This window comes from Taeniopygia guttata, chromosome 4, assembly GCF_048771995.1.
Source record: "Taeniopygia guttata chromosome 4, bTaeGut7.mat, whole genome shotgun sequence".
In the NCBI taxonomy this organism is placed as follows: domain Eukaryota; kingdom Metazoa; phylum Chordata; class Aves; order Passeriformes; family Estrildidae; genus Taeniopygia; species Taeniopygia guttata.
In genome coordinates, this window is record NC_133028.1 from 46,028,356 (window position 1) to 46,052,827 (window position 24,472).

Here is a 24,472-nt window from a genome sequence, read left to right on the forward strand (position 1 = left end):
AACATGACGGAGGACTGAACTTATGCTCCAGAAGAGAAGCACAGTCCATCTGAAAGGGAATGCATTTATTTCAGGGAATAAGAGAAATACAAGATACCTGTTGCAAAGACTTCAGCTCTCTCAATTCCTTTATCTTCTCTTTGCACATCCTGCAGGAATGCTCCTACGGTGGTCACTACCGGCTTGACAGTGAACTGACAGCGTTCACTTCTTGTGGGCAGCATAAGAGTTATCACAGGAAGACCATGTCTGTAATTAATAGTTACTTCTGGGGGGTAAAAAAAAGAATACTAAGTGAAAAAGTTGCGTTGTACATTGTCGTTTAATGTAAAGCAGCTTTTAAAACACAGGATAAATAAGGAAAATAACACAAAACATTTCTAGATTTAACAAAAAAAATTAATGTAGTACTTCAATTTCTGGAAAATATACATAAAACCATGCAACTAATGTGACCTCACATCTCATAAAATAAATAAAAAGCCGATGGGAAGGCGGAAAAGTTGCTGTGAAAGCTTACCATCAGATGGCATCAGTGTGCTGTAAGGTGTCCCTTCCCGGCTACTCCAACCTCCAGTGTGCCCCCAGAGCATCACCTGCAGCACAGACGCAAGGGAACTTGCCTTAGAATAGTTAGGATGTAAAATGTACCTGGTTAAAGGCAGCACCCAGCCTGTCACTGTGATCTGCTTCCCTGTGATCTGACATCAGAGGTGTCTGCCTGAAGAAAAACCCCTTACTTGGCAATTCTATGAAAAAGGTGAAACCAGAATTTCTGCTAAAGATATTACAGTATTGCCCATAGAAAAACTTCTTGTCTATTGTAGTTTAATTAACTCAAGGAAAAAATAGCAGGGGAAGAAAAGAAAGGAAAAAATTTGCAGTGTTTCTGAAGTGCTTTATGCAACTCTTGCAATAAAACCTCTCCTCTGCCCACAGAACAGCCTCTTGAAAAACCTCTACCTTGTGGCACCTAAAGGCAGCAGTGTAACTTCCAACAGAGGGCATGGCTTCAGTGAAGACTCACTGCTTAATTGTGAACAACAATAAGAAATAAAATAGTAAGGTACTGAGGTTACACTACCTGTTGCTTCATAGTTATATACTGCATACCAAAGCTGGCTGTTGAGATTTGTGCTGCTAAAAGACAATAACAACAATACAGCTTGAAGATCTTTTATGTTTTAAATATGAATGGCTTCAACTGCATGCTGAGAGATGCTGCTGAAAGTACCAGTACCAGTGTTCAGTACAACACTAAAGGAGGCACAGCCATATGCAGTGAGTACCCTCTCTGCCCCAGGGCAGTGATGACAGTGGGTTTTTGAACCTGCAGAGTTACACACCAAAGCTTGCTCCTTCCAGAGCACTGGGGAGAACCATCAATACACTTCATCACAACCATATCAAAACACAGAAGACAAACTGCTCTGATTAGATCCATTACTTAAAGCTATCCACCCAGGCTGTGGAAGGCACAATGTCCTTTGCTTCTGCAGCAAACCCCCTGCACAAGGAGAGGGACAATTTTATTGCAGTGATTCCACACAGCAGATGTTTTTGCTATAAACTAAGAATAACGGGTAAAAGAAGGGAAATCACATCCCTGACCAAACTGGTTATGAAAACCACAGATGAGCTGGACCTAGGCCTGGGATTTGAAATATGATAGCTGGGGAAAGTGGAAAAAAATGTGGAGGGAGATGATAAGGATCGATCTTCCCCCGGTGAGTTTTATAGCTCATCTTTCTGAAGGCCAAAACATTTCAGAGTCTGCAAGATAATATTCTTTGACAAGGCAGGAAAACAAAACTGTAAATGCACAAGGCCCTGGCTATTCAATATGCCAAACATGTCTCACCACATTCACATGATTTATTTGTTTTTAAAGAAATATAGCCTTGACTGTCTGGATAGGAATATGCTATTAGGTTAAATAAAAAAAAAAATCTATAAATTAATCTGTGTGTTTCAAAGATGTTAATGCTGCCCTAACTTCATATCTGAAACAAGCACTTTTCAGGATTTAAAGAAAGAAATAATTCTGTGAGTTTTCAACACTAAGAAATCTATGTGTTGTAATCTTCAGGTATCAAAGACAGTCAGAAATCTAGACCAAATAGCAGAATATCTTAAACAGAAAAGCATTGCTCAAAAAAACGTAGACAGTAGGAGTATAGGAATTCTGGCAGCCACCCAGAGCTAAGGATGCATCTGGTAACTTGTCTTGTTTCTTCAGCAGAACAAGAGACTTTCACTGGAGCCAGGCAGGACACAGCCCAGCTCACCAGTTCCCATCCCATTTACAGGGAGCACCTGCACCCACAGAACATTTAGGAACACAGCCTGGAGCAGGGAGACAGCCCTCAAAACAAGATCTGCTTTGGAACAGCACGCAGGAAAACTCAATAGCTTTGAACACAAGAGCAGCTCTTGTTTCTTCAGGAGGGATAATGAGGAATTAACTTTTTTACAAACTTTGCAATCAGATTCTAGATATTTTTCACCCAACATGCCCCAAACAATGAACTGCACCCTGCCTGTATTTCAAAAAATTAATTATCTACTTTACTTCTAGAAGAAGTGATGCATTCAACAGTCAATACAAATTAAAATAGATATATTTAATATTTTAATTTAAAATACTTATTAAATTAGATCACATTTATTGAAATAAAATCTTTACAGTAGTTCATTTTATTATTATTTAGACTTTTATATTATCATTCATGATCCATTGAAAGAATCTCTATATATTAGAGCTTGTTTTTTTCAGACTGTCTCAAATGCAGACTACCCATTAAAATCACCTGCAAAGAATAAAAAAGCAAAAGCCACAGAGCCATGGAGTCTAACTAATATGCAAATAATTAACTTTCCATATTAGCTCTAGGTTGATGAATTGGGAAGCATGAAGGGCTGGGTTAACTTTCTCCCTCTGTTTCCAGATTTAAATCTCCCCTTCAGTGAAGTTATTAAACCATTAGCTTGTGCCCTACAGCCAAATCATTGTGCTCCTTTTGAAATGCTTGGAATGATCCCTATCCTATCCCTGGAAAAGAAATGTCAGTCAGCAAGTGTAGCAGCTACAAGGAGGACTTGAACTATGGGACCAAAACAGAGAGACTGCCCTCACAACATCAGTGAGAGCTGAAATAGGACTGTGTGCCCTGAATTAACTGCATCACAACCTCTGAGATCTGTAAGGAGCACAGCATACTGCAAACAACTCCTCTATATGCCAGTGTGTGCCTCTTGGCTAACTCCTATAACCTCACAAAGGCTAAGCAAGCTATTCTACAGCTTTCTGCAATCTGCACACGCATGTGGCAGGACATCTGGCTAAAACTCCTCTAACACAACCACAATTATGTTCAGGAGTCAAAGGCAGATGAACAGCATTTAGCTGTGAAACATCCCTTCTCCCTCAGCTATATCTGCAGAATATATATATAATGCAAAATATATGGGAGCAGCAGTTGGCCTCATCTCTTGACTCAGTTCAAGGCATGGACTCTCCTGGGAGTGAAAACTCTTAAGAATTTAAGGCATAGAGTGTTAATTGTGATAAAAATAATCTAACATAGTCTGTTAAAAATACCAGTTGGTATAAACCAGAAAATACATACGCAGTTTAAAGATGTACTTCCTCTGTTAAGGGCGCCTCTGGTCTCTAACAGCAGAGAAGCTGCCACTGTTAAAGTCGAGAGTGGAAATTTATTTCAACATTTTTCTGGTGGTTTAGTGCAAAGTTTTAGGGACTAATGCAGCATCATCACTGAGCTGGAAAACCAGGCAGCCAGACATGACAAGTGGGAGAGACTGGAATAGAAATACTGTATTTTTCACTTTTGAGAATGGCAAATGACTGAATCTACCTACACTGCAGTTTCTGGAGCTAACAGTTCCAAATAATCTACCTTTTATGATATTGAGTGATTGTTCCTGCAAACTTAAGCTCAAATTCACTCTGTGACCAGTTATGTCTAAGAAATTAGTATCATTACCAGTACATGAAGCAACATGAAAGCCTCTGATCTTCCTCAGCACTACATATACAAGTAGTAACCTCATCAGGAATTGTAACTTCTGTTCTGTAAAACATTATACTGTGCGTGGGAAGAGAGAGAGCATAGAAATAAAATATTTTTCACACAAAAAGGTCATCTTGAATATGGAATTCCACAAAAAAATGCTATTAGGACACTTTCTGAGAACACCTTCTGAATTATTGTTTATTTAATTTTGACTTGCCATACCAAAATATTGTAACAAATCTGAATCAAAATGCAGCTAGCCTAGCCAGCAATCATATTTTTGAAACTTTTGTCTTTGCTTACATGCATTTTGGAAGATATAGTAGTTTTTGTTTGTTATTTCAACAGCAATAAAAAATGTAACACTCCTTCAACAACTGAGTCCCCAGTAATTTAGATTTATTAGAGAAAGTAATCAAAAAAGAGTCAGCTCAACTCTGTCTGTCCTCTTACTGAAGGGACATGCAATACTACAAAGTGAAGTACTATATTTCTTCAGTGTGAGATCCTTTTGAGAGTGCCTCAAGTCAAACTCACAAATGGTCTTCACAAAAAATAATGCAGACTGTTATGTGAATGATCTCCTACATTCTCATTTCCTTCTCTCTGAGGCAATGATAAGAATCTGACACGGAAAAGCACAATAATAAAATGCCCTACTCCACAAAGCACAAGCATTTTACCCTTAAATACACTGCAGCAAAACACATTCTAATTAAAATACATCTTGCAGTGTGCTTTTCCATAGTAATATAGTGCTACAGGCAGAAGAGGAGAGCTCAGTTATCTCCTGACCCTGGTACAGTTCCTTCCACACAGCTACTGAAAAGGACTGCAGGAAAGGAGTGGGAAGAGACAATTCATGGGGGAAACTAGTAGTTGCAATGCCTAAGAATGAATTTTGGGGCCTTTTTTCCCCCTGAGTGTCACCAGACAAGGCAACATTCTCAGTATCCATAGTTCTCCTCGTGTGCTGATCTCACCCAGTTTGTGAAGCAGAGGGCAGGACAAGTCACCTCCCCGGATGCTGCCTGCTTGAAAGGGCAGGAGAAAAATGAGGGCAGGTACATGTTAGCCACGTGTTAGCACGGTTCAGTGAAGGAATGTGTTATAAATAGCTATGTATATTTTCCATAGTGACTTACATGTTTTTCTGATAAACACACTTAGAAGTTCTCTACATATGAATGATGTTGGCTCCTGATTCTTTGAGGGAAATTGATCGAGATTAATTAATTTTGGAGTAACAATCTGCAGTTTCAGGATGCTCTACAGACATTTCAGAATGGTTTAGAATGGTTTAGAACCAAGGGAAAGAAGGGGAAAAAGCAAGAGCTGCCAGCACCAGTCAACTGAGCTTGTAGATGATGCACAGCCAAGCTAACCAAAAATGAATCATTGTTCCAATCAAGTTCACAAGAAGTACACATAAGGTATTTCCCTTTTTAAAATGAGTCACTAAGGCCATTTTGGAGATATCGGCCATTAAATTTCTGTGCTGATTTTGTAAGCAATCCTACATGATCAGGAAAATAAGACATATGGAGCCCTAACAACCGCCTACAATTGTCTTACAAGTGCCCACTTGAGATACAGATGATTTCTAATTAACTTTTCATTTGTCTCTTCTTACACTTAAAGGATTGTCATTGTTTCTTCACTGGTCCCAGAACTGATTTAGGTGATCAGGCAACAACAGCCTCAATGTAAACAGCCGCTTCAGAGCACATTGCTCAGATTTAGCCATCGCTCAGATTTCTGGAAACCCAGCTTAAGTTAAACAAACAAAATCCTTGCAACAGACACATCACTCATTCTGTCAAAACACCCCTATACCAATACTCCAGTTTCAGCCAGGGAAGACACTTTTGACACCTGAGAGTATTCAAGATATATTTCCCTTTCCTAGGACAAAAAACCCCCAAAAAACAACAAAAAAGGACAGACTTTTTTTTTTTCCTGAGAGACAGCTTTCCTGTCTCAAATGGGCCATGCAGTGAACACCTTTCTCCAGCTGTTCACAAGGCACTGTATGAACCACACTGCAATATTTGTATTTCAATCCACTTATATTTCAATCCTTTCAATGCAGCCAATTTGAAATCTGCAATATTTTTAACCCCTTCCTCGGTACAAATCAACTTTAAAAAAAGTAGCTAGCAGGTCTCTTCCAGCAAAGCAGCAGTTTCAACATGAGTATGTATGTTCCAGTGATTTTGAGAAAGCAAGAGCTACACAGGATTCATATGGCTTTTACTCAAAACTCACTTCCCTTACAGCACTGTTAAAACCCAATAAAATAGCCCAAGCCACCAAAATTTTGGTTTCATGTGCCTGTTATTTTTTGTGCCTTTATCATCCCTGCTAATCTTTCATTTGCTCTGCTCAGATTCCAAGAACAGCTGCCACCAGTTTTAATCAGCCAAGCATTACCAATAACCAAAATGACAGCTATTATAGGAAGTACATCGAGGCAACTGGCCACCAAGAACCTCTTTTATGAAGGTCCAGCGGGTCAAACCCATCACTGCAGAGGGGTTTTGCCAGAGGGACCTTCCACCTAATCTCCAGCTGGGCAGGTGTGCATCCTCCAGCTGCATTCTACTCCTTCACTACTCCTTTGTGCTGCCTCACCCACTCCCTGCCCACATGCACACCCCACTCCCCTGGGTGCATGCATGTAGGGGAGAGAATCCATTCTGCAATAGGGGCAGAGATCCCTCCTCTTGAGATGTATCTCACTGAGGTCATCTGACTCTACACCAGGCACCTGAGGATGCAGAGCTCTAGGGAAGTGCCAGGATTTGTATCCACATCAATTTGACAAGCCATAAAAACAGATGCTGAAAACACTGACATTTAAAGCAGGCTGAAATTAGGCCTTGCCCTCCTCTAACCAGAAGTATGATTTCAGGTAACTCCTCTCTGCAGTGACTCCTCGCTGCAAAGAGGCAACACCAGAAGCGCTGAGGAGATAAGAAGGATGAACATCAGCTGACAGCATCTGCCTGCAGTGCCTTCTGGGGACTACTCTGAAGGTACAGACATTCCCCCTTTTCAAAAGAAACTGATGTCCAAACCAGTGTAAAAACAGGCCTAAAACCAAGACAGCTGTGCAGGCCAAGTGCATATTTAGGAGCAACACCATTGTGTCTTACTATTTTATCAAACCTTTTTCTTCTCTTCCTACAAAGAAAAACAAATCTTAAATCCCTTCTGAATATAAAGTGTTACATTACTGGAAATATCGCATCTTCATCCAGTTTCAATGATGCCTGCTTGTCTGAAAGCAGCTTTTCTTCCCAATTTACTTCATTTTCAGAAGGATGCAACACTTAAAAGGTAGTTTGCAAATTACACAGGGCTAAGAATTTGAGAGGGAGGGATTATAGCATGAAAATGTATTTGTGCTTTATCAAAAGCAAGCCCACATCCAAGAGCTGTGCCATCTCTTTCCCAGAACAGTCTAGGTCAAAAGATTAATGTGTCAGCACAGACAGGATTTTTAATTTGTCCCACAGACCAGATCTTTGCTCTTGTGCTGTGCCTTTTGGGAAGGCATGCTGATCTGGGAAATATTGCAAAACTTTAAGAGTAACAAGAGTGACTTTGTTTGCAAAAATGCACCTACATTTTATTAAATAAGAAAATGGGCTTGCTGCACATTTTCTTACAAATGTCTTAGAAAGATTGTATCATAATGTACACAGCTGCTTTCATGTTTGTTAAAAAGAAAAAAAAAACTGCTCAAACTCTTCTCTAGCAATAACATTATTTTTTCAAATTGCCAGACAAGGAAAACCTTGTTTAAACTTCAGCTGAAATGAAATAACAAGAGACACAAGGATGCAAAGTCAGATTACACTTACATGTTTAAAAAAGTCTTTCACCAAGTCTTCCTTTTCTCACACAGAACTTTTCAGACTGAAAGCCTTGAGCAGGTTGTAGCACGCAGGAAAAAGATGATGTAACTCAGAAAACGGAGTTCCGTTTTCTGTCAACATTTTCATTTATAATGGACATTTCTATTTACTAAATAAATAATCCTGTTCCTCCTCCCCACAACTCAAGAGAATTGGGTTTTCATATAAATACAAGGATGTACTTCTTTTTCAGGGGGATTCTTTCCCCAGGCTTTTCTTTATAAACTGCAGATTTCAAAAGCCTTAAGGCATTTACAGCTTGGCTAATAAAGAAGAGACTGCTTGGAAAGTTTGACTGACTCAACGCTTAGAATTAATATCTGATAGATGTGCGTGAAAAGTCAGAGTAACCAGCAGTGGAGAAACTCCCAGTGACAGCTCTCACCCAGCTTTTCAGCAAGCTTTTTTAGCAGGTAACAGACTTCAGAATCATTCCACCAAGCAGATCTTGGAAAAGGAACCAGCTGAGCAGCTGCTGAAATGCACCAAGCAAGGAGAGCTGGCTCTTCATCACATCCCTTCCATTCCTCACCCTGCCACCTCTCCAGCAAAGGGTTTCTCTCTCTCTCTCCTGCTGGGGATGTTTCCCATCTAATCCCCATCCCCAAGGCCTCCCCCAGGGTCTGACCACAAGCCATGAGAAACCACAGTACTCTGCAGAATCCAAGCAACCCTGTTAAATTGTATCGCTTCTTTTCTTCCACTCCCTGAAAACTTAACTGCACTATTCCACAAAATACCAGAGAAACTTTGCTCTCTTGAAGAGCATTTCCCACAGCTAGCAATTTCTCCTGCCCAAACACCATCATCCCAAAGGCAGAACTATTTTGGCAATGCAGACTGTTAATTATTATTTGAGGGGAAGGAAAATATTAGGAATCAAATCTATGACAACAGAGGACAGTAACAGTCCATGTCTGGCTTAGTCACACCTAGATTTGCTCTAAATTATACTGGGACTATCTGGTGTTGCACTATTAGAGAAGTTTCTCTTTTTCTCCACCACAACAATTCCAGAAATACGTTGTCTATATCATTATTCTAAAATATCACATCTCATATTGATGGTTTTAGAAATACCATATTTCATTTTTTTCTTTAAAGGTCTGCAATAAGATTACCCCAGACACTTAAGAACTCATGTTTTTTGCAGGCAGCTGTAAACAGGTACCTTTCCAAAAGGAAAACACATATGATTTCACATATGAAAACACTTCTGATTGCTTATCTGGGAAAAAAAAAAAAAAAAAAAAGAAAAAAAAGAAAAAGCAGGAGCAAAACAACAGAACAACTGACAGACTAGATAAAATCAAATGTCTTTCTCTCTTAGTAGCTGGCATTAGGATGTAGATAGTGATCTGTATTCGTTATAACAGATAGTCATAAAGCAATACCAAAATGGAACTTAGTTTATATTCCAGCTTTATATGCTGCTGCACTCCTGTGGATGCTCAAATTACTTGCAGGGAGTACAGAACACACTTTTTACCCTTGTTAGAAGGTAACCCAAGAAAACAAAGGCACAAGAACTGAAGTAAACAGAGAATCATAATACTTTCCCTTTTGATAGTTTCTAATTAATAATGTTTTTTTAAAATATCTAGGGCAGACACTGTGGGAACATCCACAGTGAGCAACCAACTGCAAATTTAACATCACAACTTCACAGAAACTTCAACAGGTGGTGTCAGAAACCACAGAGCTGCCATTCAAGAGAGCCTGACAGCAGAAACATAACACATTAAATAATCAGACAGAACCAAAGGAAGTAAACATTTCTAAGGAATAAGATCAAAGGGGCACCTACAAACTCACCAGTTTCAAGAGCTTCCAGCCTTCATGCACACTTTGCAGAGCAGTTACAACAAACTGGGTTTAGCAAGACCAACACTTTACAGAAGACAACAACTTCACTCAAAGTCCTCATAAGAGATCTACAGTAATAGCTTAAAACTATGAAACTCATCCAGCAGGAAAGCTTAAAAACATCTGTTTTCTTGAAAGAGAACTCTGCTGGGAGAAGTAGCTTCTAGAGCATTCCTGACAGAAAAGCTGCCACAGTAGAGGGACCTAGAAAATCCAACTGCTCTGGCATGAAACACAAACGTGCTGCCAAGGGTGCAGAGGCCTCACTAGCCCAATAGCTCAGCAAAGGTCCCAATGAGCATGCATGTTCCTGGCCCTTCATGACTTGTGTGTAAGGACCCATCGCTCCCAAATACTTGTGGACAGAGCTCTCAACATTGCCATTCCTAAAGAGACACATCAAAATGCTGTCAGATGTCAAAAAGGAAATATTTTTGCTTTATTTTTTAATTTTCTTTTGCAAATCTATGTTCTTCCACTGCCACTCAAGATTTTTTAATCTAAAACCGTCAAGTGGGTGTGGCTTTGATGATACTACTCACTTCCATGTTTCAGGTGTTGGCATCAATGTTTTAAAACATAATTTAGCAGAACCAGTGACTGAGTGAACTCAATTGCAACACCAAATCCATCATAGACAGATTTCTACCTTTTTTCTGCAAGATTAAAAGCACAATGCATTTAGACAGCAATTAAATTTTTAAATCAACAACCAATACTGGTTGTGATACACTGAGCTATTGTTCTGACCTTCAGTTTTAGTCTCTACAACATGCTTGCACATTTATCCCTTTCTACAGAGCAGGCAAAGCAAAAAGCAAGTTTTCCTGTAGAGGTTTCTAGTGTTTTTTTCTAAAGCTTACTATCAAAAGAAAAACAATCACAGCCAGTACAAGAAGATGAAAGGCTCTGTGTGCCCCGGATGGACCAGAACCTGTGTTCTGATGTGCCTGCTGTGCCTCCCCGGGGGAAGTGAGCAAAGCTGCAGGTCAGCTGCTCCCTTTTCACCTGAGAGCCTTTGAACTCCAGCCAATTAAGAGTTGTTCTATTTCCTCTTCCTCCATTAATGCATTCAGGACATGTATCTGAAAGACTGATTGAATAGACAGGGCAAGAATCTGGATCCTCTGAATGCAAGGTTTACCCTTGTAAAGTTTCCATGTACTTTTAGGATTTTATTGCTACAGCAAACAAGAATTCAATGCCACACAGAACAGGCAGGCAGTAGCCCAAAGCTGTTGCTCTTTTTCTACTCAGGCCTATAATAACACCAATATATATATATTGGATATAGTCATCTTGTCTTCCAACACAAGCAGATTGCTGTATCAGTGATTGTAAGGCAGAACTTCTTACCCACCTCCATCTTTAGGATACACTTAAATGCAGGTGCCATCTATGAATCAGCCTCCTGCAGAGAGCAGGAAAACCTTGGACATGTTACTGCACCTCTACGATAGAAATAATGACACTTAACCTAACCTCTGCTCACCTTTACATATTACATGGGGTGCAAAGGAATCAACTTCAGCAAGGACACAGTGTTTCCTACCACTGACCTCTCCACTATAAAAGTGGAGAGCAAAGCAACTGGTAAAACATACTGTCTGGGTAATCTGTGTATTTTACCTGTAATTGTATTTTTCTCTAGACACTAAGGTTACAAAACCATAAACATTGGGAGGTAAGAGCTCTTACACACAGCCCACCAACCATGTGGCATCACGGCATTCAGTTTGTTTTGTGCCATCCTGTTTACAAATTCAAGACATACAATTTAGGAGGTGTTAGTCACTGGCATGATGGGAGCCCAGTTAGGCCTTACTTGTTCCCACCTCCAGTTTGTCAAACTTTAGAATTTGAAATGGATTACTGCATCTTTCACAGTGTCAGAGATACTCTTTTACAAAAAGGAGGAAGACAGCTTTCAAGTCAATTTTACAAGGACAATTGGCTTCAAGGATATAAATTAAAGATGAAATGCAATAGACACAACAGCAAAAGGTTTCACACCATGCAAACATAATGACTGCTCACAAATCCCTTGCAGTCAGAAAGAAAACAAACTCTTCTTTCTATCGGTCAAGCTAACCTGCAATCTCATACCTCTGTTACATTATGTGTGATTACCCATTTCCTTACAAAACTGTCAGCAGTCAGAGCTCAGCTTTTGTTAAATGGTGAATAGCTGAATTTCTTTCTGTTTTGAAAGGCCAAGCTGGCAGCCACAGGTAATTTCCAAGCTAATCAGTAAAATGTCTCTAGCGCCATAATTAAAAAAAAAACAAACCCTCACTTTTGTTTCATAATTAATGTCCTACAAGTAAAAGTAGTGCAGTCACCTGTACATGAAAAGAATCAGAAGTAAACCATTTACTCTCTTCAAAGAAGTTAACGACTCAATTATTTTTCCAAGGAAAGGCAGGCAAAGTTTAAAGCTCAGTGTTATCTCTAGAAGATTAAAGCAACAAATCAAAGAATACTTATTCTTTATTATTCTTCATAATTATTATCCAGAGCTTCATGTTAACTGTTAACAGTAAATGACAGGCCACACTGCAGAGACTCATACTCCTGTTCTGCTTAGAGTCAAGCCAATCCAAACCCTGAGCTATGGGAAAATGATATCAGAGGCACTTCAACAGCTATTTCATACCTATATATTTAGAGAGACCTGTATCTATCTCTATATAAATATATATATATATATAGCCTTCCCCTCCTTAGCTTAAATTAGAAAAGCCTGGAAACCAGGTGGATTTTGGCCAGTGAACTCCCCAGTTCACTTCAGAATTCCTTTCCTGCAAGGAACAAAATTATTATTTTGGCTTGATTCAACTTGATCTATTTCTGTTTTGCTGCTAAACCATGCTTATTTTCAGAACCGTTATTTTCAGAACATTAACATTTGCACTGCATCCTCACTATCTGGAACCTGTAACTCCTGGAAATGTGGCATCCAGTTTTCCAAAAGTAGCACAGCATTTTTCTTACCAACTAAGAATACAAATGCAGACACTGCGACTACTTTAATGGGTCTCCCGAAGGGCTTTAGTACCCTAAAGATTACTTTTTTTCTGTAAGGAAGTCTCTTACACACTTATCAGGGTGCTGAACAAATGCATATTGGGAGAGATTAATCACATATCCCACCACTCACCCAAATCCACCTGACCATAGTCATCAAAATACAAAATTGACAAAAGGAAGAAAAGAATCTCAGCCCTTGGAGCTCCTGAACCTGCTGACAAATTTCCACTCAGTCTTGAGAGATGGCAGGCACACAGACAGTCCCTGCATTACCAACTGGGGACCCACTGACACTCCCCCTCTCAGCTCAACATGGCATATCCTTGGGCAAAGCCAAGGATGACTAGGGGAATGAATACCTGCAGAGAAACAGCCTTGTGAGGTCTATGAGCCATCTAACTTCTATGGCTTGTCCTGTGCAACCTATAATCACATAATTACAGGCTACCTGAATAGAAACGCCAAGAAAAGCTGCTAAGGGATCTTTTAGCTCTGCATCAGTTTTGCACATACCTTAAATTTACACAGGACAGAGAGCTCCCACAAGGAAGACTCACACTTTCAGGTGTTCCAGAGCAATTCAGCCCAAAACAAAGCGATATTTCAGTGAGAGCATGGTAGACAGAGAAAGGAGGGGAGTTGCTGTAGCTATAAAATGGCTCAAGCCTCCACGACATGTTACAGGTCTAAAGGTACAAAATCGAGGTATGTTGTTCCAGAAATGGTGTTTGCATTTTCTGTGCTGTTTAAGTCTATCACAGGGAGCTCAGCAGGGCAAATGTGACCAGCATCACAACAGCAACCTACAGCATCACAGCTTGCTGCTTTTCACTCCACAGCCCCTTCTGTACCTTAGCCTTGACTCCACACCAGTGCACCACTCCTGCAGTGACACCTCCCTCTCACTCTCAATTTGCATTTTAGTAACCCAGACACCCCACCTATATTTTGCTACTATCACCTAAATGTTACAGGTGTTCTGTACAGCCTGGATATACTCTTAACAGTGCCTGGGATGTCAACAAAAATAAACTGCAAATTATGGGGTTTGTTTGTTTGTTTCTAGACTTAACAGTTGACTTTTAAGAGCAATCCAGGGTGGGCAGACCCTCCGTAGTAAGGGTAACCAACCTTTCTGCTGGAGGTCTGCAGGGCAGGAAGGACAGATGCTTGGGGCAGGAAAAGAAAGGCTTCAAGGAAGCTGTTGGGAGCACTGCTGTTGATCTTCAGTAGTCCTGCAACTCCCTCAGTTCATCCGGTGGTGCTCACAAACATAGTTCTATCTCTCCACACTCTCATAATACTTTTATCCCAGATGAGACTATTTCCACATAATGTTCCTATTATCAGGATCACAAAAGCCAAGCAGATAAGTACAGCAGAACCATTTCCCCTCACTTTCTTCATCTGAAAAGTACACCTGTGTTTAAGAAATTAGATAGGAAACAGCTGACCTCAACTGCTGTGTTTCCAGTTGTTGGTCTTTACTAAATTTTATTATTAACATGACAATCTCTTTTGAAAACTTTAAAAGATGAGATTCAACCACTTGCCTGCAGACCATGGGGTCAGGCAATTAAGCTGTAGAAATTCACCCATCACCATGTATTTTTTATAATACATGTAGTAAGTAATTAATCTATTTACTTTTTCTTTTTTTTTTTCCCAAAGAAAAATACCATGAAAAGCAATAGCCAGATGACAAATTTGAACACATAAAAATTCTTAAAAAAAACCACAAATGCATTTTGTATATTATGCATTTCTCAGAAATGATACAAAATGCAAATGGTACTGAAATGTCTTAAGTGAAACACTTCAGCCCAGAAGCTGCCTGCCACTTCTCTGATAGCTATTTCTTTGTCATAATCAAGCAAGTTGTTTTGACAGTTTCACTTCTATGTTGACTATAAATCTGTGAATATTTCATGGATGACTGAACTGGAACAACTATCAACAATATCCATCAATTTGGAGCAGGAAGATTCAGTCATGGTCATATGTGCTGAAAACCTGTATTTACTTTACACTGTGTAATTAATTTGGATTTTATAAAGTAACTGTAAACTGCATGACTAAATTAACAATGTACTTCATGAGCTGCATTTAAACAAAAAGGAAACAGCTCAAATGTAGAAAAGAGGAAGGAAGAGCTTTCTGAAAATTAAACTTGAACAACAGCAAATATTCTTACAGGGCTGCAGCTTTTCTAGGTCTCCATGGAATGCTGCTTCCTTACACCAAACCAGCTTTAGTTCATGTTGCTGTTTAGTCCCTGTCATGGAAAAAGCCACGCTCTTGTCTCAGTACAGCCCATGTCTGAGGAGCAGCTGCTCTGGTAGCTCCTGCACTTTCAGCCTGTGACAGACAGCAGCTGATTGACGCCTGCCCAGAAGGATAAAGGAGTGCCCTAAGACAACCCTCAGCAGCTCCTCACTCCATGTTCTCTGAAAGATGCCTCTGCTTCAACAGCCTGACCCTACGTGGTAATCACAGCTGGCATCTGAAATATGAGACAGAATGAGCACCTGGCATCTCGGTCCTTTCCATGGCTTTATTTGCAACTGCTGGGTGTACAGGCACAGACAGCACAGAGCACCTCTGCACAGAGCATAACAGCTGCCAGTAGCTGCAGCTCAACAACAGAGCAGTGAGCCTGCCAAAAGATGGTTTAGAAAAAAACTGCTTTGCAGAACAGGGGAAGAAGGTTGGAGGCAGGAAATATATTCTTATCTTTAGAGAACTTCCAGCTAATTTGATCATAAGTCTCTTCTTCACAGTATAATTGACTCTGTCTGAATCTCAGACAACTGCTGCAGGCAGGGAAGAGCAATTAACTTCTTTTATCAACTTCGAAAAACCAACACAGTTTAAATAATTTAAGTTACTTAAAGGTAATATAGAAAACTTACAGTAGAGGAAAGAACAAATCAGGTTTATCTGAGTGTCATCTCTGCATCACACGTGAAAGAGTGCTATGTGCTTCCCTGTCCTAAGACTGAGCAGAAAAAACCCTTACCAAGATAAACACTACACTTTAAACTATCCACATACAACTTTTGAATTTTAAATCTTTGCTGTCTAAATCTCTTTCTTTTTTAAGTGCATATTTTTGTTGACTTAGTATTTTTATCAAGGGCCCTCATTTGTTTGGGTTTTTTTTTTTTTTTGAGTGTTGTCAAAATGTCCACTGCCTGCATTTTGAGGGCATAGCAGATCAGATGTGAAGAAACAAGAAACACGAAAACCAAGAACTGCTCTTAAACCCTCCAAATGGCCGAACAACAGTCTAACTAGTTCAACAACTTCCCAAAATCCCTTAGGGGTACCCAAGGAGGAATGTGAACAAGGAAAGAATGTTTTCACTCCCTTTCACAGCCCATTTTACAGGTTTCCACTCGGAAAGAGCAAAATACAAATACCTTTAAAGTGGCTATCACAAAATGCAGCAGCTTGACATCCCTGCCACACTGATTCTGCTTTGTCTCACAACTATCACTGCAATGATCACATGTATTGAAGACTTTCAGCAACTTGTGTTTAGGAGATCCAATTTCATAAGCTTCAGCTATTTTGTCAAAAATAGAAAACAGCTGCAACAAACAGAAACAACAAATGCAGCACAGAAGGGCTGCACACACTGCAGCCAGCTCTGCTCCACACTCTGGCCTGCTTCAGGTAGGCTCCCTGTCATTCCTGCATGCTTCAGGGACCATAAACAGCAGAAAATGCAAATGGCACATCCATTCTCAAAGAAGGACACCAAGGAAGAGCAGAAAAAGTCTCCAAAAGAGTCCCTGGCAAAGGAGGCAGCTTGCTGCCTCCTGCAACCATCGCCTTAGCGTTATGATTGCCTGGCAGTTTTTTCAGAATCCTAGGGAAATACTATAGATCCAACATCCTCAGCAGACCCAAAAAGCTTTTGAAGCAGATCCAGCAGCAGCCAGACTGGCTTTGTTCATCTCAGTGAGACCCCAAGATGCCCACAAGATGTGGGAGAAGGAAGGATCAGCACAACCAGTGAGGTCCCCGCTCGCTGGTGCACAAGTTACAAATCAGAAAACTTGGGAATGCTACCTTTGTAACATGTCTATGTTACAATCGATGTTACTTTTAAGTAACTTAGATTGTTTAAACCGTGTTGGTTTGTCGAAACACAGAAAGAAGTAATTTTCTTCCCTGCCTGCAGCAGTTGTCTGAGGATGACAAACAGAGGTGTTCAATTATACTGTGAGGAAGAGACTTATAATCAAATTAGCTGGAAGGGCTTTAAAGGATAATCACTCGTGAATGAAGTGATGAATTAGTGAAATCATATTAGACTAGTCTGTACAAAGAGGAATGAGCTCATTCGACATATTTGTTTGTTTTCATTCACAATAAGCTCATTAAATAAAGTTTAGTTTATAGAGTATATTGTCCTGTAAATTTGAGAGATTGAAAAGGATTGTGACACTCCTTCCCCCAGCCTATTGTTCAAGGATGAGAAGAAAGTGAGGAGTTTGTCAGGTTTAAGCATAAGCATTTGTCTGTAGGACCTAAGACAGCACAGTTAACTCTAGATGTACAGTAGATTCAAACAATGATGACAGCTCACGTGACTAATGTTATGAGATGAAGCCAGGCTCAATAGATACCTCTAATCACCCTAAAAAGATAAGATGTTCATTGCTACATATTCACTAGATATCCACCTAGGAAGTCATGCATAGGATACCCAAAGTTACCACTTCAGACATAGCCCCAACTATATCCAGAGTTCTTTTTTTTGTGTACGTGCTTATACCTCTCATGCTTGTTAGATTTATGAACACAAGCAGTCACTGCTTAGAGAAGTTATACATATTTAATTCTTACATTTTTCCTCATAAATTAATCTATACAGCTTCTCCCATTTACTGCTTCAGAGTTCTCTTCAATGACCACTGTCTTTATAATATGAACACTAGCATAATATTTCAACTCCTGTAGTACCAGCACTCTTCTTCTCTTGTCCCTGAAACAACTCCTCCTACACATACAACACAACTCCACTGACATTTCCTACCACCCTAGCATATTCACAGGGATTCCTCATTTAAAACCTTTATTCAGGAGTACCAAAATTCAGTGGGTTTCCTCACAGGGAGATAGAGAAGACAAAGGTATTATATTCCTCTTTTTCTTTTGACCAGCAATTTTTTGTCTAGCACTAGAGATAATGCAATTTAAATGGAATACCAAATTACTTCAAGTTTATTACAGCAAAAAATACAAAATAAACCCTATGCTAATCTTAATAAAGCCTCTCACATTTCAGGTGCCTTTCAGATTATCTTTCAACATCTATGCCATTTGATTTCACTGGGACACAAAAGGAATTTACAGTTATTAATCTCCTTTATCCAATGGCCCTGTTTTCAGCACCAGTGAGACAGCACAGCCTGGGAAAAAACCAAAACCATCAGCCACTTCAGAAATTCATCTTGTGTTCCGCCTATGCAAAACATAAGGTACACATAAGCATAGTCCCTCTATTCAGCAGCAGCAGCTGCAGGGTGATGTTGGCAGCTGTGTTAAGACACAGCAGGTGTTTCTCTGCTGCTGCTGCTCTTCCCCTTCCATGTAACACAGATTCTGGACCTCTGCAGGCACCTTAAGGATTACAGTCCAGAAGGAGAAGCCAGAGTGACCATAAGAGGGGCTGGGAAGGAGGACAATACCAAATCAGGCCAGCAAACTCCTGACCATACCTGCAAAAGTCATGTATGATACAGAGAGGTCTTGAGTGATCACCACAAATTCAAAATTTAGCCCTGTACCAGCCACTGTGAAAAAAATTACCCCACATGAAACCAGCTGTGTAACACCAGCTCTACAGCTCAAGCAGAAACTTCTTTTCTGATGAGTCTCAATAAATACTCAATGTATTCTAGTTTCTTTCTTAAAGGAACTGGATATTAACTGTCCTTGTTCAAGAAGCAGAACCCTTTGCAGCCACTTCCCTGGAAACCTATGATCTGTGCATGGTTTATTACCTCATTATACCAATGGCTGAAGAAAAATGAGACTCTGAGAGCTGTCTGCTGCTGGTAAATATTTAACTACCAGAACCATGCCAACAGACTTTTCAGCTTGATTCTCCCTAACTTTACTTCACAGTCATGCTTTCCTCATCCCTTATGGCCTGACGCTGAGAGTGTATAGTATTTAGCACATTTTTCCTCTAGGGTATGAACAGATCCTACTAATATATTATGATAGCATTTGCCCTAAAATGAACTTCAGTCACTCCTATCTCTTCAGATAAAGAATTATCTGAATGTTTGCTCTATATTTGCTGCTTTATGAGCTTTAGCTTCACAAATTAGAAAAACTTTTACCAACTATTAACAGAGGGAGAGAACCGTGCTTAGCCTCTGAAATTGTTTGAAGGGGACAGAGGGGCAGCATTTCACAGTTATGGATGAAGTGTTATCCAGCTGGGCAGAGACCGGGATGAGGAAGGGTAGATGTGAAAAAGTCATCAGGCAATTCCAGGGCTCAGTAGCTAGAGAACAGAACAGTATCAAGTGTAGAGCAGCCCCAACTTTTGCACCATTCTGAGGATGTAAGACAAGTCCTTTGTTCCAGCTGTCTGTTCCAGGCCCACAGCAAGAACTGCAGGAACAAGGCACCTCCTTCTCTAAGGAGTTTAAATGACAGAGTGGTTGTCATTCCAACTATCACTTCTCCCTCTTCTCTGCCTCTTTTTTATCTGTTCAGCCTGTTAAAATTACACTTAGCATATCCAGCTTAGGAAAAAGAGTCAGTTGAATCCTCTAAAGCTCTGGTCCTCAGGTCACCATTCAAAACTGAAAGGAGATCAGTGGAGCAGCTCGCAGAAAAGAACAGGCACTAAAAAACCCCTAAATTTGGAGTCACAGAGTCCTAATATGTAGATCTACTTTCTAAGAAAATTGACTACATTCATAAGGATTAGAATGCTACAATGGCATCAGATCCAAAGGGCCAATATGAAATACACTTCTGGACACATCTGTGGGTCTAAGCAACGTTGCAATTTTGTTTTATGCCTTTTATGTGCCATTGCAAAGATAGGACAAAGCAGCTTTCTTTCATAGCTCTGATTTTCAGCAAAAAGCTCTAGTTAGACTGTTTTCAGCAGAGGAAAGTTGATTGGTTTAGTTTTTTTAATAAAGATTTCAAACATCATTTATTTCTGTAATTCCAACTCAACCGTTGCCATTATAAGAGTAATGCCAGGACTGCACTCCCAAATATACCTTCAGATCCATGGCAAGCAGCAGGACTCATTATTATACCAGCTGTTTTATTTCTGTAATCCACTAAAAACACAGGACTCACACAGGCATTTTATGAGTATGAGTTAAATTTGCTTTAGCATCAGTAACAAAACAGTTGATTATGTTGCATTTGGTAGTGAGCAAGGAAAAATAGCTTCCAGTTTGACCTCTGTCCTTTCCACAAAACAGAGATCAGCATCCCATGGTGCTGGTGCAAAAAGAAGTGCTATGGCTGGTGCTGAAGGCATGCTGGCAGGCTGGGACAGGGATGCATCCCAGTGCATCCAGAGTCCTCATCAGCTCCCAGCTCCTGACTCACACAGAGCTCTGAACAGAAACTGAGAGCCACTACTCCATGTACAGGCAAGATATTGCCAATTAACTGGCTGGCAGCATCTTTCTTCTTTGAGAGACAGCACCTCTGGCACCCACTAAGTGCCCATCAGAATTCTTAACCTCTGCCTCAGAAAAGAAAAAGACAATTTGACTTGCTAAAAGAAAACCTGAGGTGCTATTCTTGACAAGCTGCTCACCTGGATTCACAGCATCACTGAGTAGATGTGGTTAGTGTCCAGCTGGCTCAAAACCACATTTAGCTCTCATCTCTGTAATTAAGAACTTAAAGATGCAGTTACATATTTTTAAAATATTTTCACATTAGCTCTGCTAAGGCACTGTAAGCATTAAAAAGCACTTACTGATACAGCTATCATCAGGAAACATCTCCACAAAGACAAAGGGCATATTTCTATGTGAGTACCTTAGCTATTACTGCTGGCTCAGAAGTATCTAATTTTAAAAAATCCAATAAAATTTTCTTCACCATTAATTAAAGTCATTAGCTGCAATACTGAAAATGATCAATGAATAAACATGGCATAGGTATTCCAGAGAAGTTGTGGATGCCCCATCCCTGGAAGTGTTCATGGCCAGGTTGGATGGGGCTCTGAGCCCCTCCATGGTCCAGTGGAAGATGTCCCTGCCTATAGCAGGGGGGTTGGAACTAGATGATCCTTGAGGTCCCTTCCAACCCAAACCATTATATGGATCTATGATGATAATATGCTATTCTAAGTATTTTAAGCCTAGAACTTTCAAAGTAAACAAATAAATGTCTCCTGCCTGTAAAAGTGGCCACAAAAAAGGATTTATAGTATAGTTATAGCAGCAAAGCCTCTCAGTATAGCAATAGCTCATATGTACAAAACAGGTAAATAATTACACTGATTGATTTTCCTTCAAAGTAAGATGAACACCAGTTCCTTGGCTTTTTCCAAATCTAGGACTTTGGCTGTTTGTTACGTGTTTCAAAAGGGATAAATTTCACATTTTTTTATTTATAATAAATCATGCTAGTACAATTTATTGACTTCTGTTATGTAGGAGAGGCTGAACACTAAAATTGAAAGTATTTTTTAATTTTTGAATGAGAACAAAAATACTTTGACAGAAAATACCTGAAAAAATACCAAAGCAATAATCAAATGCCCTTTGTTGTAAAATCTATTTGATGCTGAAACCCATTCCCTTCTGGAACAACACCATTCGCATTCAGTCAAGCCAATCTTTAACTTAGGTCACTACTATTGATCAAGTTTAAAAAAATCAAATTAAGAAAGTCCAATCCCAAGGAGTAAAATATATCCATCAGCAATTCACTGACACACACACACACACTCCAAATCTATTTATGTCAGCCCTTCTGTCATTGCTTGTCTACAGGATAAGAATCTCAGTTTTTGTAAAAGAATGTATTATCCTCTTGATTGTGAAAGAGCTTGAAAAAAACCCCACTATTCAAATCCATCTCAAAGGCTGAAATCTCAGTGGAAGGCAAATACAAAGAACCATAGTATTTTGTTTAGCAGATAAATGCCTAAAGTTTCTGAGAAGTTATGACATTAAAGAAAAATACACACACAAAAAATATTCAAAGAGCTGCTTGCCATCACGTGCCTGAAGCGGACACAGATGACATTCACCGGCATAAATACAGAGAGGAAAAAGGTTTCTGTACCCTATAACCTGCTTTGGTTAAGAAATTTTTTTTGTTTCTGTTACCTTGCAAATTTGACACTTAGACAAAAAGCTGCATCCTGAGGCAAGAGTCTCAAACAAGCTCAGGCTCACTGCTCTCTTCCCCAGCCAGTGATTAGGTGCACACTACATGCCCCCCACACAACACAGAAGGGTTTCTGGCCCAGGTGCACCATCACACTGAGAGGCTCTACACTGCTTCCAGGTTCACAGCTAGCCTCTCCATATGGACAGCTTTTTCTGGATATTGCAGCCCACTCAGAACAAGACACAGTGAAAAGCATAATCATGCCTACAGAGCCCAATCTGCATATCCAGGACCATCTGCAGTATGAAAGCAGATACCCAGGACTATTCTATCTCACCATCCTTTTTAGTGAAATGGAGAAAATGGCATCGGCCAGGCCCTCAGACTGTCTTGTTGCTATATTGTCACGAAGAAAGACAGTGGGAGCTGACCTGAGTTCCCCACAGTCACACAGTAAAAAGATCCTTGTAAATCTTTCTCACATTATAAAACTTCTTGAGAATAATGCAGTCTGCAGAAGCTACAGCAACATACTGAGTCCTGAAGGCTTTTATTATGAGCATTTTCCTAGAACTCAAAATGGCATCTGGATGGCTTATTAAAAGTCTACAAAATTAGAAAAAACACCTGATCAACAAAAAGTAAGGAATAGAGACTCATAACCATCTTTGCAACATGCCATCCTGGAAGAAGTACAAGGGAAAATACAGTCACAGTCTCTTTGATACCACAGGATTTCACTGGGATATAGTTTCTCAGTGTTCCAGTTCCAAGAGCAACGATTTGATATGGATGAATAAACAACATTAAAAAACCTCTTTCCTCACTTGAGACTGATAAGTATCTGCAGGTTGTTTCCTCCTTATGTTTATTTTCTTTTACTCTTTGAATGAATGAACTCAATTTAAACCCTACTGCCATATTTACCTTTTGCTGCTGCAGGCTCTGAGGCAACATGCAAACACTACTGAAATTTAAACAAAGGTATTAAGTAACACTATCAAAATAACTTAAACAAGAAGGAACAGTCTGAATAGTTAGTTCTGCACTGATCAGAGGTTATAAATACCACAGAGTGCATGTTACAGTAGACAGAGCATGCTACAGCCAACCAGAAATAATGTAGGTGAACTTCTCAGTAAATATTGATAGTCTGGGCTAAACACAAGAGTCCATTAATTCTGTGCTTTCACCACTGCCTTCAAATAAGTGTTGTTCCACATTTCTCTCTCTCTGAATGTGTGTTGTTTGGCTTCAAACCTATTTCCCTGAAATCAGACCCACTAGATTTTTCTGCTTCTATCAGTGGAGGGCAGACAGGGAGAGAGCATGAAAGCAGGGAACAAAACAAAAGCTCCTCCAACTGCAGCTTCCCCCTTAAGTGGATCCCTTGAGAACACCAAAAACCACATCATGACCCCAACCCAGGCTGAGAAAGCAGCACTGCAGGGGTGTGACTCTCACCCCTCAGCAGGGCTTTGAGCTGCTCTGGAATGTATGAGCAGTGAGGTGCCTGGAGCAGGAGCTAGAGGCACACCGAGGGCCAGCTGCATAGGGCTGGGATATTTCTGTGGTCAGCAATGCTAAGTGTGATAAACTGGCTTAGGGTTTTTTTAAAATTTTAAATTACTCACACTCTTAACTTCTACAGCAGTAAGGGAGGCCCCATGACACCAGCAGCCAACTGATTTAAACAGAATGTGTGACCTGCCATCCCAGTTTTATCTGGCTGCAGATAAAGTAAAAAAGCAGTAGATAAGGTGGATCCTCTGTCGGCTCCAGGCCTAGGGGTAGCTGCTGGCTGACTGTTTTTTATGATGGCCATATGGAGTATGGATGTGCATATGGAGCATTTCAAATTTGTGCTATGGAAATACATTATGCTCTTGCACACTTGCAGGTAAGATCAACTTGTGCCACAGAAGCACGCACTGACCTATGAACCAGGACTTTGCTTCTGGTTCCTTCTAGTGGGTCTTGCTGGTCTGACTGCTGCCACAAGGTGCTGTGTAATTTTCTTACAGTTCAAGTTCTTGAGCTGTGTAATTACTCACCCAAAATCTAGAATCAGAGGCACCACAAAGGTCAAAAGCCGTATCTAGGGGTTTGAATTCTAAATGTTATATGACATTCAAAGTTTTTAGCAGTATATGAATACTCTACATGGGCAGTATTTTTTAAACCTGTTAATAGTTTTTGATAACTTCTACCTTATTAGGTACCTTTATGCAGTTACTTCTTTTATTAGTTACAAGTATTCCTAAG

At 40.0% G+C, this 24,472-nt stretch overlaps 1 protein-coding gene across 2 annotated transcripts in view; it reads right to left on the reverse strand.

Moving 5' to 3' along the window:
• Window positions 1-24,472, reverse strand: part of MCUB (mitochondrial calcium uniporter dominant negative subunit beta) — a 42,427-nt gene that overhangs the window by 7,266 nt on the left and 10,689 nt on the right. For both annotated transcript variants that reach the window (XM_072928528.1, XM_012573381.5), the window contains exons 2-3: window positions 521-596; window positions 98-268 (exon numbers count right to left, since the gene is read on the reverse strand). In XM_072928528.1, coding sequence (XP_072784629.1) covers window positions 98-268; window positions 521-593 — 244 coding nt within the window. In that variant the 5' untranslated portion in view covers window positions 594-596. The remainder of the gene's footprint in view (window positions 1-97; window positions 269-520; window positions 597-24,472) is intronic.